The sequence below is a fragment of the Xiphophorus hellerii genome, chromosome 3 (genome assembly GCF_003331165.1).
Source record: "Xiphophorus hellerii strain 12219 chromosome 3, Xiphophorus_hellerii-4.1, whole genome shotgun sequence".
NCBI classification, from domain to species: domain Eukaryota; kingdom Metazoa; phylum Chordata; class Actinopteri; order Cyprinodontiformes; family Poeciliidae; genus Xiphophorus; species Xiphophorus hellerii.
In genome coordinates, this window is record NC_045674.1 from 27433916 (window position 1) to 27451701 (window position 17786).

General features: G+C 40.3%; 1 protein-coding gene across 2 annotated transcripts in view; it reads left to right on the forward strand.

The window, feature by feature from the left end:
* Positions 1-17786, forward strand: part of bckdhb (branched chain keto acid dehydrogenase E1 subunit beta) — a 54235-nt gene that overhangs the window by 17102 nt on the left and 19347 nt on the right. Inside the window, exons 7-9 of one of the 2 annotated variants that reach the window (XM_032558470.1) lie at positions 1909-2006; positions 3036-3146; positions 7640-7642. In XM_032558470.1, the coding sequence (XP_032414361.1) occupies positions 1909-2006; positions 3036-3146; positions 7640-7642 (212 nt within the window). The remainder of the gene's footprint in view (positions 1-1908; positions 2007-3035; positions 3147-7639; positions 7643-17786) is intronic. The other variant, XM_032558469.1, reaches the window with a different exon arrangement.

The window sequence follows — 17786 nt, forward strand, 5'->3', positions numbered from 1 at the left end:
ATTGATTTACTCCATTCAGTATAAATTTTGCATTTATGTCAATATTAGCTAATTTGATCTTAAATGCAGTCATTAACATGAGGGCTATTACTAGCGTATTAACCTTCAGTAACTTACCACATCTAGTATGTGAAATGGTATTGTAAAATTAGTTGAAATTTAAGAAATCTGTGATGTATAATAATCAATTTTTATTGATTTGTCTCACGCACTGCTCTTCTGTGGTTAAAAATTCCAATGCATTTCGTAATTAGTGTTGTTTTGTAGGAGTTGAGGGGAAGACATGACTTTGCACCTCTGGTCAAAATGTGTAATAGACATTTTCACATTTTTCCTCTAAAAATATTTACTTTAGTTTAATATAGATTGCACATGGAATGGCAATGTTGTTTCTCCTTTAGTCCTGAGGACTGTGGATGTAGAAGAAAACCTTATGTGTTCATCATAAACGGTCTGTCACACTTAAGCACTTCTGAGTTCCCCAGAATGACGTTGTAAGTTGTCAGTAAGATAATAGTTATTACATTTAGTAATCCAGCTGGAAACATCCCAAGATGCATTGGAAAATAGGCGCCCCCCACTCAGCTCCTCCCGCCACATTTGACGTATATAAATACATCAAGTGTATCAGGTCTTTTTTGTTGTTTTTCTTTTTTCTTTTCATTTATGCAGAGCTTTTTATGTGTGTCAGACTGGCTTCATATTTTCTCTGTTTCTCAAAGCAAATGCCAAACCAGATGTCTTTCTCTGGTTTTCTTAAACAGTGAACTTCCTTCTATAGACCAACAGTGTCAAACTCATATTTTATTTCAGGCCACATCAAGATCCACAAAGGGCCACCACTTGTGGCAGAATGTATTAAACTATTAAAACATTAGAGCTCTCTCTGCATTCAATTTGCACTTCTTAAGGTTAAATAACAGTTAGCATCTTTTCACATTGATGCACAAATAAAATCTGATTTTGACTAGTAAATCTATGTTTAAACACAGAACTATCTTGAAATTCTATTTTTGTGGCCCTCACATTGGAATTCTTTATATTTTAACAGGTCTTTGGGATTACCTATTTCTTTTCTGTCACACCACTTAGCAAATGGTTTAAAGCATAATGTAGCAACGTTTCCACAGAGGTCTCATATCCATCGCCTCTGTAGAGTATAATTAGTTTATTTGGCTCTTTGATTCAAATCATTAAAAACCCACCAAACAGATTTTCTTTTATCGCCAAGCTTTGGGGCCAAGATGATGATGTCAATGTGCTTAATTTTAAGATCCATTAACAATGGGGTTTTTTAACAGCGAACCTTTAGGAAAGACATTTGTTCCCCCTATTCTTTAAGGTCTCCAAGAGATTTAGTTTGATTTAAACCATCCACTCACATGCACTCTGTGTTGGGTTTAGTTCAAAGACAGACTGACCGCGAGGCTTTCCCTTTTGGACTGATACTTGGTTTTTCTGTGGCTCTCCTTTTCTTTACCTCATCCCATTAATGTGTTGTGGGGGGGAAGGTTAATCATTTCTAGGCCCGAAGCTGGAAGCCCATCTGATTGGATCATGTATTCGATTGTGCTCATAAAAGCTCACAGTCGTCTCTGGGAAAAGAGATTCTTGGAAAAAAAAATCTTCTAGATTCATCTGAAACCATCCACACAAAATGCTGAAGAGGAGGACTTTTTTTAAATTATTATTTTTTTATTATGTTTGATGGTTTTGTATTTCACCACTTTGTCAACCGATCTATTATTTAGGGATACTGCTGGTTTGGGGTTCAAAGTATTGTGCATAAAAATCACTGGTTTACATAGTGGCATGATGAATGGGTGCTTTGAGCCACAGCCATATTGTCTTCTGCACGTGAGCTTGCATATAAAGTTTGAGTGTGTGTGTTTGTGTGTGTCTCCCCAGTGGAGCAGGTTCCAGTCGATTCCTACACCATCCCTCTCTCGCAAGCTGAGGTCCTACAGGAAGGAAGTGATCTCACACTGGTTGCCTGGGGGACACAGGTACGTGACGTGGCCAGCGACACCTCTCGAAGTGTGTCACCTGAACATTTTCGGTCATGTTTTTGTGTCCCATCTCCACTTAATGACATTTAATGCTTCAAAGAGAGGCTCGCAGTGGATTAATTATAAGTCCATCACAAATCCCCGTTGGCACAGCGAGGTTTCTCAGTCGGCGGCCTTAGATCGGGTTCACCACGGCGTCCACAAAGCATCCAGGCTTCTCTTGGATCACGAGGTTTTAATGCTGTAGGTTCTGTCTTCTATTGTTGCCTTTCTTTTTACCTGAGAGACTTCATTTTTATAAAAGACCTGCAGCTCCCCAGGAATCATCTCCATTTTTTTAAATTTTATTAGAGATAATCCCAAATGTAATGTTCCTGCATGGTGGCAGGAGGTCTCCATCAAAATCTGTATTTATTTTCAGGTGACGGCAGATATCAGGGTCAATGTGGTGAAGCACAGGAAAGCAGGATTTAATTACTGTTTAAGACCATAAACAAAAACGAAGTCTGACCCCAGCCACAAATCTTTAAAATGTGGGGAAAAAAAGAAGAAAGCTTGTTAGTATTGTTTATACATCATATGGGTTCTTATCTTTTTACGCCATATCTGTTATATTGAGTTAAAGCTTATAACAAAACCACCAATTTTGAGTAAGCTTGTGCCGATCTGTGTCTTGGTTCTATGATATAATATTGATTTTTAAGTAATTCATTGATCTGAGTGGATAAGAGAACTGACCCATGACTTCATTGCCAGACGAGAGGCCACCGTCTCCTTTTCCTGTGACATCAGAGAGGACTGACTGGTCAGGTCTGCTTGTGCACAGTTAACAATAGTCACCAACTTTTCTGCTATATTGAGCGACTTTTTTTTCTGATCAAAAAAAAAAAAAAAGAATAGAATCGGCAGGTCAGATTTCTTAAAGATTGTGAGGAAACTGCAGTCGGTGCACCCCTACTGTAAAGCTGTACTCTTGTATCTCGGGCCAAAGTGTAAACCACAGTTAATGTCTTCCCTTTCATTCAGATCCACGTGTTGAAGGAGGTTGCCAACATGGCTCAGGAGAAACTGGGGGTTTCCTGTGAGGTCATCGATCTGAGGACCATCCTGCCCTGGGACACTGAAACCGTTTGCAAGGTAACTGCTGCTGCACCCGCAGTCACCAGCGCAACAATCGTGTGAGGAAACTAGGTTTCTTTTCGACAGCCTGTGTTTTACCTGTCATATTTAGACACATTTATAATATGACATAAAAATACAGTGAACAATTATGGCAAAAATGGCTTGTGCATTTTGATGGTTGTTCCAACTTGCATACCGAACCGTTTTGGAAATAATTGCCATAAAAAGAGATTCTTTCTCATTTTAACGGCTATTTGTGTACTAAATCATGGCGAGCCGTACTGGAGAGTGCGATGGTTTAAAGAGCGCTTTGGAAACATTAACCGCAAGACCTTCGCTGTAGGAAATTGGTCATGAATATTCCCTCCTCTGTGCATATGGACCGCTGCTTTTAAACATCCGTAGAATATATCAGAATGTGTCTAACCGCGTTAGATTGTTTCACAGCTGAATAACAACAAAATTTTACAGTTGCAGTGCAGGAGGAGGGAAGTCGCCGAAGGAGACTGTCAGTAATGATGGTCGAGGGCAGGATTGTGCCTGAATATTTAAAACCGAGAGTGATCATTGATCCACCGCTGATGCTCTTCTTACAATTGGTTTCAAAGTGAATATAACCTCTTTTTTTTCTATTGGAGTCCCATTAAAACAACTGCTATGAAATTGAATAGCTTGTTTATGAGCTTCGTAGGCCTAATGCCAGACTTGAAGCATATCAACGGTGCCATTCCTCCTCATTTCCTCACACCAAAAGCCTGTTAAACATCTGCCAAGCACAAAGCTCAAATTCACAAAGACGTGTCCTTCTGTTCATAAAGTCAGGACTGTTGCATTTAACTGCGCTCATTCATTTGTGTTTCCCCCTTTTTTGTTCCAGTGCCCCCATTAACGGCTGTTTTGCCTAGTTTTGTTCCCATCTGCCTCAAAATCAAAACAGCCTTTTGATTAGGCTTTTATCAAATTTCACTAAAAGGGCAGAAGCGTTTTTGGTTTAGTTATAATTATCATGGGGACTAATGCATAGAGCCAGTTATTCTAAGCTTTTATCTCTGTTAGTCAGAGGCTGAGCGCACAGTATTCTGGATCAAAATAGATTGCGTTAGATTTGTCATCTGAGATATATCGGCCTTAATTCAAAACTAATTAAATAACCAGATGTGTTTGATGCATGAAAGGAGATGAAGGAACAGTGTGTTAAGGTGGACTTGTCTTCTTTAGTTACTTTCTTAACCCCTGCAGGAAATTTGTGTCCCTTGGTTCCTCTAACATGAACCTGCCAAGGTTTATGTATAATTTAGCACCGGGACTTAAATGCCTTAATTTCGATTATATGATTCTATAAATATTTAACGCATTTAATAGCATTTTTCTTTTCGCATACAAAAGTCCCGAGCCAGAACCTCTGTATTGTTTCTGATATGTGCGTTAATCTGGCGCACAAATAGCATCTGCAAACAACGATGGACGACAATGCCTCTTCTGTCGGCCCACTAAAGGCTCTTTTTTTGCTTCAAAAACCAATCTGATGAGATGCCTGAAAAGACCATTGTTGTGCAAAAATGAGTTAGCCTATCAGCAAAACTATTCAAGGCTAAATACTAAACATAGTGCAGCAGCACAGACATCCCCAATACAAATGCCAGTGTCCACAGCTAAAAAAAAAAAGATATTTTGCTATTTTTAGTTTGTTATTTAGGTTATTCAACCATCAGATTGGTGCAAAGCTCTATTGTAATCAGTCAGCTTTTAAGTGTTTCAGTAATCGCTGATCATTCATGTAACTTTGAAAAAAGCACTTCTTCAGAAATGTAGACTGTGGACTCTGACATTTGCATGGGGCACATCTGTACTTCTGTATATTTTACACACAATTTTTTTAAGAAGAAAAAATTGCCTTGCATCTTCAAATGTGAAAAATTTCCATCTTCTTTATTTTCCATCTTTGTAAAATGAATGACCTTTCCTTCTCAGTCCTCTTGTTGAGCCAGACAACTCGTATAACTCGTGACCTTTTTAGATTTTTCTTTTTAGAATGTGACAACAAATAAGAATTGCCCAAGAAAAAACTTCATTGCACCAAAATGGCAGTCTAAAACAAATCTCCCAGAAATTAAAATCCCGTTCTTAAAATCCATAAAGCAAACCAAAAAAAAAAAAAGAAAAAAGCTTAATGTCCACTTCTCAGTGGCAATAAGACACAAATGGATGAAATGAGAAGCAGGACCCCTCATGTCCTCAGTGACCCTGTGCAGTGCAGCCCTAACCACTGGCCGCTGCGGTGACGATCCGGGCTGGCAGGACTTCAGATGCTTGAGAAACGGCAGCAACTGCAGATGTTTTTTTTGTCTTTTTTTTTTTTTGTCTCTCGAGTGAATTACTTTTCTAGATAGAAAGCAGTAGCACTTTATGATCCAGGTAGTTGGACTTGATGAACGTTGAACGTTCAAAGCGTAGAAGAAGACCAGTTAGCAGTGGGGAATGAAGAAGAATAGGAAGGTAAGGAAAAGGAAAGTTTTATTTTATTTTTGGTCTTATTATTCTTCATCCTCTTCTCCTTCATTCTTCTTCTATCTGCCACCAGATTTGAGATGAAAATCTGGCCAATCAGATCAGTTAGAAGAGTTACTGCCCCCAACTGACAAATATGCCCACTAAACGCAAAGAGTGAGCGCAATTTTTCAGCGAGATTGTTGGAGCAGGCATGTTTTACCATTCACTGACTTGTATTTATGGACATAAATGGGAATAAGATATGTGCTGTTTTGATAATTATGCAGTATTATGATTGCTTAAGACAAGTCTCAGGGTTTTTGGCAGGAATGTGATGCCATAGTACTGCCACCACATAAGAGTACCTTGCATTCTTTGAGGCCCCCATGTGGCAAAGGCATTGTAGAGTCAATCCACCAAATTAACAAAATGGCTTTACAAAAGCAAACTATCACCGTGTCTCAACTTCCAAATCCAATTCGTTCAGATGTCGACCTGAACGAAATGCAGTGACGAAACCCTTAAACTGTCTTAAAACTAGTTTACTCAAAGATCAATTATATAAAACAATATTGTAAAGAAGAGGAGGCCAAAATTCACCCACAAAGAAGTTAGAGACTGATGGAGAGTTCCACAGAATGGTTCCTGTAAGTTAGAGCCGGGTGACATGTTGATGATCTTCTAAAAGTAATATATCGCAATATTTTCTGTTTAAATCAATATGTTGTTGTGGGTGACAGTGGAAAAACTAAAGTTCAGATGAGACATTAAATATGCAGCCAGAGCTACAGTGGAATGATTTAGATCCAATTCATCTGGTGGAACGTCCCAGTCAAAGTCTCGACCCAAATCCAGTGGAGAATCTGTTGAAAGACTTATTTCCTTAAAATGCTGTCGCCATCCAACCTGATTGAGATTTAGCAATTGTACGAAGACTCGTGCAGTTATTTAATTTTCTTAGATGTGAAAGCCCGTCTCTTCTCCACACAAACGACTCCAATGACAGCATTAGCTCCTGCATGCCATGAAGGGCTGCAGAATCCTGTTAATCACTTATTTATTCATGTCAAGTATAAGTGGAAAACATCTAAAACATGTAATCCCTGAAGACGGAGACTGAGAAACACTGTGGTCCCACAAAGCCTTGACTCAACGAACCGATTATAAATATTACTTTGTGTTGCAGTCCGTTCAGAGGAAGATTTAATTCTGTTCTGATGGGTAAATTCAAGGATTTAAGAGATTCTGCTTTCTTTATTCCGTGACTGTAGACTTGCCCTAAAGTAAACACGGCTCTTGATAGCACTGGGTTCCACCCACTGTGCATCAAATCATTATGTCGTCTATACTCACAAACAACGCACAGCACGTATAGTGGACTGTGGATTGCACTAAAGTGGGCTTCTCTCTGACAAACATTTTTTCATCCAGGTGCTATTCTGGGGCTGGAAGCTGCCGTAACAAAGCCAGTGTGTCAACTACTTAATTCAAAAGCTTGTGCACCTGGCGTTGAGCTCTTCCGGGATGCACACGTCTCTTTGAAACTCGCCTTTTTTGCGCTCCTTATTAACCGGCTGTCAGATTCGGAGCGTGCAGAGACTGCGGGATGGTCTGCAGACGCACATCTGGCTCCTGGCAGCCAATTAAAATTGTTCATGTCCTGTGAGTCACACTTACCTTGTGTATCTCTCAGACGAGGCCGTGTGGCAAGCTGGCTCGAACGGTAGACTGAGTGCTGTTTTTTCTTTTTTTATAATGTGCAGACGTATGAAGCAAATGGAGACCGATGTGTCTTGGAATAGGAGGTCGTTAAGGATGCACTATGCAGGAACTTCCCCCCCCCTTTTTTTTTTTTCCCCTTTTCCCCATTTTCCCCCAGACCACCACCAGGTCCACATCCATCCAAGCATAATCAGCCGTCTGGTTGATAAAGTGCTTTATGGAGAGTATATGGTGTGAAAGTTCAGAAAACGATGTTTTGTTTTCTCCCACTGTTTTGATTGTTCTAGTAAATGTAGTCGGTGAAGCCATTCTTAAAGTAATAAAAGTGTCTGGTTTTGTTTTGCCAAATGCGCCGCTGAGATGAAAAGGTGGAAACCGTCTTCCTCCCAGTCCAGGCGTTGCCGGACCACATGTGGAGCTGCGTAAAGACGCACTTCCTACATATGAGGTATTCCATTCCTCACCGAGCGGCTGGGCTGCTCTCCCCAGTTTAATGACTTTTATAGTTTTTCACGAGAGAATTTGAGTCATTATTTCCTCGCATTCTTACATGCATGCACATTTGCTTTACTTGTCTGGAGTAAGAAATATTTTCCGCAGCTCCCCTTAATATGCTCGTTTTTCAGAGTCCAGATCTGGCCGGCTAGGAAACTGAGTATCTCGCCGGAGCCAGTCATAATACAGTCATCAGTTCATTGCCTCTGACGGGAGGACGGTACTTCCCACAACACCGCACACCCACACACCCCCCCACGCACACACACACAAACACATATGTTCTGATGGGTACAAGCTCTTCCACCTGGGACTTCTTCAAAATTTCCACTAGTCTGAATTTATCAAGCGTGTGCTCAGTCCATAAGAGGCTTCTCTGTTACAAAATTGCTGTTGGTTCACTGATGTGGCCAAAATATAATCTTGTGGTATTGTGGGAGAAACATCTACAGGAGGACTTCAACATTCTCTGCCACTTGATAACAAAGGGGAGCACAGATTCATGTGAAAGTTTTTGTTTTTACAAGAAGATATTTTGAGAAACATTAAGTCCGGTCTTGTTTGTGAAGCATTTCTATTGTTTTCAATGGAGCCCCTCTTTTGTACAGTATGTCCATATTTGGTTTTTTACACAGTAAAAAGTATTGATTTTTTTACTCCGAAATCAACACTTCTTTTTCAATACCTAATGTCTTGACAATCTTGGGATTAAAGTTCAGTACTCCCTTCCCTGTGCGTTGAGGGTCACCAAGCGGTAACATAGTTATTAGCATTGGAGATCAAAAAGCAGGTCAGATGGCTCTGAGTTGGAACCACTCCAAGCATTTGACACACTGAGGTGAGTGAATCGGAGGCAGAAGCTATATGTTATATCCTAAGTTTAGGTAATGTTTGATTATTATCAGGTTGTTACTGCAACATGTATGTAAAATTTCTTTGACTTTCTTATCAGTGGTGCATTTGTGCCATATAAATGGCATCTTACAGGTGTTTTTTCATGAAATTACCTGTGATTTTTAGAATCTGCTGTGTAGGCATCTTCTTGTGCAGTTAAAACTACAGCACCTGGTAAAAACCAGCACCTTGCTCTACACTTCATACAAAGAGTCTGCATCCTACGCTATTGAGAAACATGTGCTTACTGAAGGCTTGGACTCTGTTAACGTTTTAAACAACTGGATCAGATTTTAGCCAACCATTACGATTTGGTTGTAGCATGTGTAACTTTGTAGCTCAACGGAAATGATGTACACTGTAAACAACTCTGGGGGAAGTTGGGCCACTACATCTTTGCCAGCAATAAAAAGTCTTAAACATTCCTCTTGCTCCAACTTTTAATTTCTCTAGTTGATAACTTTAATGTGGAAGCGTAGCCCACACGAACCAAACGGCTTCGTTCACTTCCTTTGCCATTGCCAAACTACAGAAAGTCAAAGTCATCATTTATATGTTCTTCTGTTTGCCCAGTTGAAATTCAACTGGACAAATCAAGCTCAATGGGAGAACTCCCAAATGGAGCACTGAAGGTAGACGAGAATTGAACAGAGCTGCGTCGGATGGCAAGCGTCCAGGCTATATGAATGTTAAAAGTGAACATTTTTGTTTCATTAATGAAGGCACAAATTAACTTTAGCAGACTTTTTTTGGCAGTTGCTGGGCTTGTCCTGGATATACTTAAGAGTGACTTTCCATTTCTTTTTCTTTTTGATTCTCTGTCAGTATTCTTGGACTCGTCCAACTGTGATTCACTTTTAATAAAGTATAAAATTGAGGATGTGTTCCTTCCAAGCAAGTCTGCATTTGCCCACGCGCTTGCAAGTCCAATCTCTTCGGATAAAACCCCTTCGGTCATTTTTGAGCCAAAGTCAGTTTCTGGCAGCACTTAAGATATATATATATATATATATATTTTTTTTTATTGACTATTGATATTTTAAGCCTAAATGTCATGTAAACTATTTGTTTTCATCATTGCAATAATGATTAAAGATATCAGAGAGTCTACCTCAAGCTGACTGAAGCAACACACGGACTATTTAGGAAGCCAAAGGCTGTCATACGCCACATTGCACTTACAAACATTTTCTCCACTAATCCAAGAGGAGGCATGTTTTCATAAACAGCTTGCGTTCCCCGATTCATCAGGACTGTATTTGTCTGGCGTGACCCGTGAAAGCTTTCTCCAGCACGCTCCCTTTAAACGAGTGTGAAGTTTTATCCCTCAGGAGTGGGATCTTGGCTTCCACCTCGGCTGAAGTCTCTGTGACAGCAGCGCTGCTTGGATCTTGGCCCTCATTGTGATGCAACCGCTTTTGGATAAACCTGTTCAACCCGAGACGCACATGCAGAAGGGAGTCACTTAAGGATACAAGTGCTCCGATATCTTCAGTCTTTCCAAAAAAATTAAAAAAAAGATGGTACTGCGTATTACCCAAAACAAAAGGCGGATTTTACTGGATGGTTAATGGAATTGGAGGAGATCCAGGGAGAGGCTAATGAGGAGGAATGCGGCCGAGCATCTGCTCTGGTTCTTGGAAGCGACGCAGGTTGTGATGTGTGCTCTGTGCACTCCCGAGGCTTTCGCTGATAAGACTGTCTTATCGTGGCCTCACTCCCCCACGGCTTTCTCTTCTAATGGTTTCAAGCTGTAATGCGCGTCCCGAGTCGGCCGACGGCAGGTAAACATGGCGAACGAACGCAGCCTGGAGCCAGGCAGGGAGAAATACGGCACGGCTGTGTTTGTCAATCGCTCAGGTAGAAAGAAAACATGAACGCAAATGAACATGAACGCAAATGGACTCCGGCTCAGGGATGGGGGTGTGTGTTTTTGTTTGAGCGTTAAGTTCAGCGTGTTATCAGCTAGATGGCTCTGGTTGTTGTTGGCTTTTATGCCATCCACAATAACTACACAAAGGGAGTAATCTATCATTTGAGGTCGCCTTAAACAGTGTGGAACTGTTATGAAGCTGCATTTTAAAGAGGCGTTAAAATGAAAGTATATTGCTATGTACGCTGCAGCAAACCTGATTGTGGCTTCTTCACATGGAAATTGTTTTGTGACAAAGGATGGAGAGGCTCTCAGATATAACATCAACATTTATTACCTATAAATGAGGCTGGAGAAAAGAGGCTATCTTTAGAGGGAAAACCAAATAATCAGCATGATTTTCTGTCTTTTTTTCTTTTCTTTTTTTTACAAGCTTATTTTCTTAGCCTTGTCTGAACATGTTTGAAAATGCATTCTACTATCTAAATATTTGAGTGCTAGGATTAGTGTGGTTAAGTGGGTCCTTGGATTTGCTTAGATTTATACATGAAAGGATAAGGCCACTTTCCACAGAAAATTATTCCACCTCATGCAGCAACGACATTTTTATGGTTCACAATAAACATCAAGATGTTTGCTTCATTTATATACGACGGCTTAATGATGGAGCTTAACATTTTGTCCCCTTGTGTAAAATGTATCATCTTGAATATTAAAGAACCTTATAGTTGCAGATATAAAGTAACAAACTCTGAGATGGACTGGCGAACTCGCCTCTCATACGATGACTGGATGGATGGATGGATGGATTTTTTTTTTCTTTTTCCATTTTTTTCTCCGAAGAGTTTTTGCGGCGCTAGTGGCTCGTATTTTTTGCGACAGTAGGCAGACGGGAGGGGGGAGGACATGCGGCAAAGGTTGCCGGGACCGGAAGTCGAACCTGCGACGTCCGCGTCGAGGACTAAGGCCTTCAAACGTGGGGCGTGCTAACCCCCTGCGCCACCACAGCACGCCCCAAGAAAGTATTGCCTTTTGACCTGGAGGGCGAAAACGTTCATCCCCAATTCTTGCATGTGTGGAGGGTTTCCCAAACACCTATCATAAATCATGTGTTTCATCTCACATAATTCCCAAAATTACGACAAATAACCACATACCAACATCTGTTGCCCAGGCAAGCAGACACACAGACAGGCCATCTTCCTGATGTTGTGACTCATACATTTATAGCTGACACTTTTAAAATTCCTTATAAAATCTCCACGTAAATCCATGTTTACCTTGCTACACTGCCTGCTTTCAACAGCCTTTGGCCCACCTTCAATGTTTGTTCTTTGAAACTTGCGCATTTATTTACTCTGCCTATTGACTTTGTTCCCTTGAACTGTAATTGCACTTCTGATGCTGATATCTGCTCTTGAAGTGTGTCTGCTCCTGCTCTCCAGCATTAGATGCTGCTTCCCCCCACAGTGAAGGTATGAAAACTGTTCACTTCTATCAAATTGGAGAAAGTCGTGATCTCAACTCCAAGGCATCACTCTTCATTTGTAGTAATTTGACATGACCTTATTCTAACAGCACTTGGAGCCTCCTACGCTTGTTTCATTTCCATGAAACTTCCAGTAGAAGTGATGACCTGTCCTTTTTCTTTTGTGTACTTTTTCCATTTAGAAATGTATGTCTAGGTCCTATTATGACAGAGCAGCTTATTACGGCTACCAACAGGCGACCTGCTAGTTCCACAGTCTGGTTTGTTAGAAAACTAGTGAACGCTTGTTTCCAACCTTTTTGTGTTTCTCATAAGCAAAGTCAGTGAGAAATTAGATAAATGCTAGTATTATAATGTACATAAACGTAGCTTTTATACCATGAAACCATTTTTTTAAAGAAGTATTTTCTTAATGAGACAAAAACAAGATGAAGAGTCTTCAGCCATTTTAGAAATGAAGTTCGAAGTCAATAAGTAAGTATGAAACGTTTCCTGCGGTTTGCTTTTCCAAATGATTCCACAAATTCAGTGAAATAATGTGAGCTTCAACTTTATGTCTTATTGGTCAACCCAATATTATACCACTGACTAATAATAATTAAAGTCAAATTTATGGTAAAAATACTGTTTGTTTTTAGACCAAACAGTATTTTTGTTTGGTCTAAAAATACTGTAGAGGAAATACATTTTCACATATCAGTTGCATACAAAAAATTGAAAGATCCAGAAACTAAGAAGCTCACCTCTGGAAATAGTGCCATGTCAACCAAGTCATCTTAACTATGAATTTGTATTTCAGTTACGAATTTAAAACCCAGAATATTCTTTTAATTTCTGCTTTTATGTTCTGATGAGCAACAAAAGCAACCTAGACATTTTTTTAGAGCTCATCTTATTTACAGTGCAGCTACGTTTCAAAGATTCACTACAGACCAACACACTAAAAATTTCATCTCATTTTCAGGACAGAAGCCAAGCAAGCCAAAACAACCACGTATGAATAATAATAATAATAATACTGAGTTCTGTGGATCTGACATCATACAAACAGTTAAATCGCACATCTTATTTAAAAACACATGCTTTCACAACATTTCCCCCCACTAGCAAATTGAAAACCAATAATTGCGTGATTATGTTTACCCCACTTGGTCATTCTTTTTCGATCACTGCAATTTTCTCGTACTGTCTTTGATACGCTAATGCACGGTTTGCCTTCGCTGCTAGATTACTTGCATCGCCTCAATGGCCAGATCTGACACCTGGCTCCGTGGCAGGCAGAGGCTGACCTTATGCGACTCTGCAGCCTGGAAGCAAGCTGCGGATTCAGGCTGCCGGCCGATGATTAGCGCACAGACAGCTCGGACTCATGCCTCCCCTTCAGCTGCGGGATTTCGGGGGGCCAATATCTGCTCCTTGGCTCACCGCAACACCCTCAGTATCTTTGGCCTTCCGTTATACACGCAAGCAGACTGGAAACAATCAAAGTAGAAAATAATGACACAGGCACAGTGGTCAGAGGTTTTGGGCACAAAAGTTAGTATTTATTCATCCCAAGTCTGTAATTTCAAAGTTAACACCGTGCCCCATGGACAAACCCAGCAGGACTTTGTGGGGCTGGGATGGGGGCCGGGGTTGAGATGGGGGCTTCATATGGTATTTGTTAGTGTATGTCATTATGCTGTCATGAGTACAGTGAGCTGTTGGGTAGTTAAATTGGTGGAAAATTACTCACTAGTTCAGAGATTTCGCTTCTAATTCTCTTCCTGGGCTTTCCTTGGATGCTGTAATAAACACAGAAATTAGAAAAAAAAGAAACCTTTCAGCTTATTCTAGTTCTATTGATTTTAAAAAGACACAAGAAGCCCAACTGTGGCACATAAAAAAAATCATTGTATAGTAATCTTTCCACTTGTCTTCTGCAGTCTCTCCACTTGTGTGTCTTTAGCCGATCGTTTTTCCATTCCTCATCTTGGCAGTGGCTTCGGCTCACATACCACAGCTAGGCACTGGAGATTTCTTAAATTCTTCACAGGTTCCCTCGTCGGTAAAATGTGGCCTTTAAATTTGGCGCCTCTACTATAACAGAGTATTGAAAACGCATACACAATACAAGCTTGGATGAAAAATAGTGGACATTGGCTGTAGCTCAGCTGGTGACAGGCTTGCTATGCGGCTGACTATCAAACATTGGAGGTAATAATCCCTGGGTGGAGAGTAGGTGCAAAAACATAAACAAGGCAGGGGAAATAACATAATTTCTGCCCCTGTGTTCACCTCTGCTCTTATATGCTGGCCTGTTGCAACAATGGAACCTGCTAATTATTGTAATAATTGTGATGACAGTGAGAGCTTTAGATTTGCAGCCACCTTTCTAAAAGCGAGCTGCACTTTTAAATTGGACACTATTTCCTGATGGCTGGGTCGTGGTTTTTTTTTTCCCCCACTGTAAAAATTGTTTTGCTGAGAAGCCTTGGCCTGAGGTATGGGCGGATTGAGATCATTGAGGTCAGCCTGTGCGCTGATAACACAACCCAATGGAAAACACTGAAAGTCTGAAGTCACAAGGACAGACAGACACTCAGGAGGTCTTCTTGGATAGTACACTCCACCAGATGATGTGTTACCCAAGATTTTTTCCACATCTTTTTTCCATAAAAAAGTGGACCATAAATCATAGTCACTTCCAAAAGTGGAAACCAAACTGAAAAATAATTCTTCTCGAGTCTGAAAGCATTTTATGTTTTTATTTATTTTATTTTTCCCCCCCCCCATCATCTTTGGGAAAAATACAATGTATTTTGCAATGACAAAATATTTTCCCCAAACACGTTTCCACATCTGTTGATTTTTATGTTCCATCCTGTCATCTCCCTGTACTGCAGTGGTTCCCAAAGTATGGGGCGCGCCCCCTAAGGGGTGCACAGTGCCATTGCAGGAGAGGCGCGGGAAGCAGTATGGGTGAATTAAAAAAAAGTGAAAAAAAAACACTTTTTTACTTTTTACAATGAAAAAGTGTTTCACTGTAACGATGGTTTGTAGTTTGTTTTGTTGCAGCCTGAAGTGTGAAATAAACTTCAGTGGAGTTTGAAAACAAAATATGTGTATAGGTTTATGCATGGTTGAACGATGTGTGTGCCCAGTTTTTTTTTCTTTTTTTTTTTTGGTGGGGATTTTATTGTAATCCATAGGGGGACCCAGAAGAAAATCTTTGGGAACCACTGCTGTACTGTATCCTTTATGCTAGTTGTTACAGTGGGGGCCTGTGTGTGGGATCGGGCTGCAGAGCTGTTTGGGTGAAAAGCTGATACTAAAATTGCCATTGTGCATTTTTTTCCCCCATTGCTCTATAGCATTGCAATGTTGTGATGAGGTTTTTACTCCATTGGTAAACAGGATATTTTGAATTGAAGGATTGACAGGGATGGCAGTAAAACAGACCAGATTTTTTCTATAAAGACTCCAGGGGTCAGCTTTTAGTCTGCCATGTTTCTGGCTCCTTTCTGTAACCGGTCTGGTATTTATTTAAATATCTGCTATACAGTCATAATTACCAATTGATTGAATAGTGATGTATTATGGCAGCACCTTTAGATTGCTTTTTTATCTAACAATTAATTTCTCAAATGTTTTGCGTTGGTGTGCCTATTTTCTTAAAGTTGGGATCAATGCCACAAAAGTTGAACTTCTTAATAAATGTGAGATCTTTAAATGTGCAGGTTATGGTTAATAATCATTTAAATGTGGAATAAATGGAGCCATAATGGTCTCAGGTTGTTTTTGCTTTGGTAATTTTATTTACCTGAAAAACTGAATAGTAAACTCATGAAAGATATCTGTAATCACAAATATTAGGATGGATTTGTCCTTTATAAAAACTGAAAGTGATATAATGTCCTAAGTGATTTTCATTGCCATTTTATATCACAAATAATCCCAATATTTAGACTTCATTTGCAACTAGCTGGTGATGTTGATTATTCTCAAATAATTTTGAATGCAAGTTTCACAGCAGACCAGCAACAATGTTGATTCAGGGACCCTGATACTATGACAGTCAAAAACAAAAACACAGCAGTCACTGATTTCCACTTGCCTGTAACTATGAGAACTCCATCCTGTTATCCATGGGGTTAACATCAGCAGGAAAAAGCAATGATGTGGTTGCTTCCTGCATGTCTTTTTGCTTAATGACTCTAAATCTAAGTTTTCATTTGTGAACACACCACATTCAGTGTTTTCTCTCTCAGTCCACATGGGCAGCCATGTTGCTTCCACAGTAGTTGGTCATACAGCTTCTCCTTATCAGCTTACGACATATCCGTCATATGTCATATGTAATTGCCATCTAGAATTGTTGTAATTGTTAAAAAAACATCTTCAAAGTTAATGGCAGCTTTACAATTTTTGACAATACAACAGTGATTTCCAACCAGGGAGGAGTAACAGAGCAGGGAGGAGGGTAAAACCACAGAGACACGTTCATTTATCCATTGCCTTTCTCCAATTTTATCACAGAAAGAGATACATGTTGATTGATTATTGGGTTAATAAACAATTACTGAGTAACAAATAACTGTTAGAAATCTCAAATGTCAGTTTAGATATCAGTCTGCAGATCCATCGTCCTGAATTAACACAATTTAGCAACAACAGGATAGAAAGTAGAGCTAGGGTGTGTTATATATGTATGCCTGTGTGGGCGACGCACACCATCAAGGTTTCTTTTATTGCACATATATTCATCATCCAGCCATCTGGGTCAAATGAGGTCATGAAATCCTTGACAACTGTAACAAGCAAGATTTGTTGCTGTCTAACTTTACTGGCATTTACCTGGAATCTGCTGATGGGAATAAGCCACTGCTGTGCACAAAAGTTCCAGTCTATTTCCCTCAAAGGCTGTATAACATCTTTTCTTGCAGGATATCACGATGAGTAAGAAGACAGTTAAATCTGTAGAAACCGCCCCACATTGTCTTAGATTACTTCGTAAAGCCTATAAAATTGCTTTATGATTTTTTTACTGCCATAAAGCAGTACTGCCATACTGCTTGTGTAGCCTGTGAGATGCTCACCAAGAGCTGTCATCACGTTGGCTACTCACTTTCCCATACATGTGTGCTCACTGATAGACTCTCAGTGATGCAGAAATGTGGTGAGTGCGGATCTTTTATTACCTCTCGTTCTGCAGTAAGACGGGAAGTTTTTTTTTTTGTCTGCTCCCTTGGCAAATTGGCCACACAGTCGCCGCTCTCTCACTACACATAAAAGACCACTTTCAGGGGCCTCGCAAGTAGCCGAGCCTCGTCGTCTTCGGCTCTCATTTGTCACGGACGACGCACAGTGGCACATGAGTTAGGGCGCTGCTGTGGCCGCGCAATTACAGGGTCGACGGAAGGCAAACAGAGCCAAGCGGATCCAGCGGCAAGGACGACTCCTCCGTGGCGGCACTGAACTAAACATTCTGTTACTGTCATGTTTTGATGGACGGCCTGAGGGATGGAAGAGGAACATTATTATGGGAAGGCCGGGAGTCATTTGCTGTCTCTTCAGTTCTTGTGTGTGGAAACGTACAGTACAAGCACAGCACAGCAGACGGTGTTTGTTTTTTTTGTATTTTTTCCCGTTTTTCGTCACCTCTATTTCAGGGTTGTTATGAATGAGTTTAGCAATGTACAAATACAGGCGC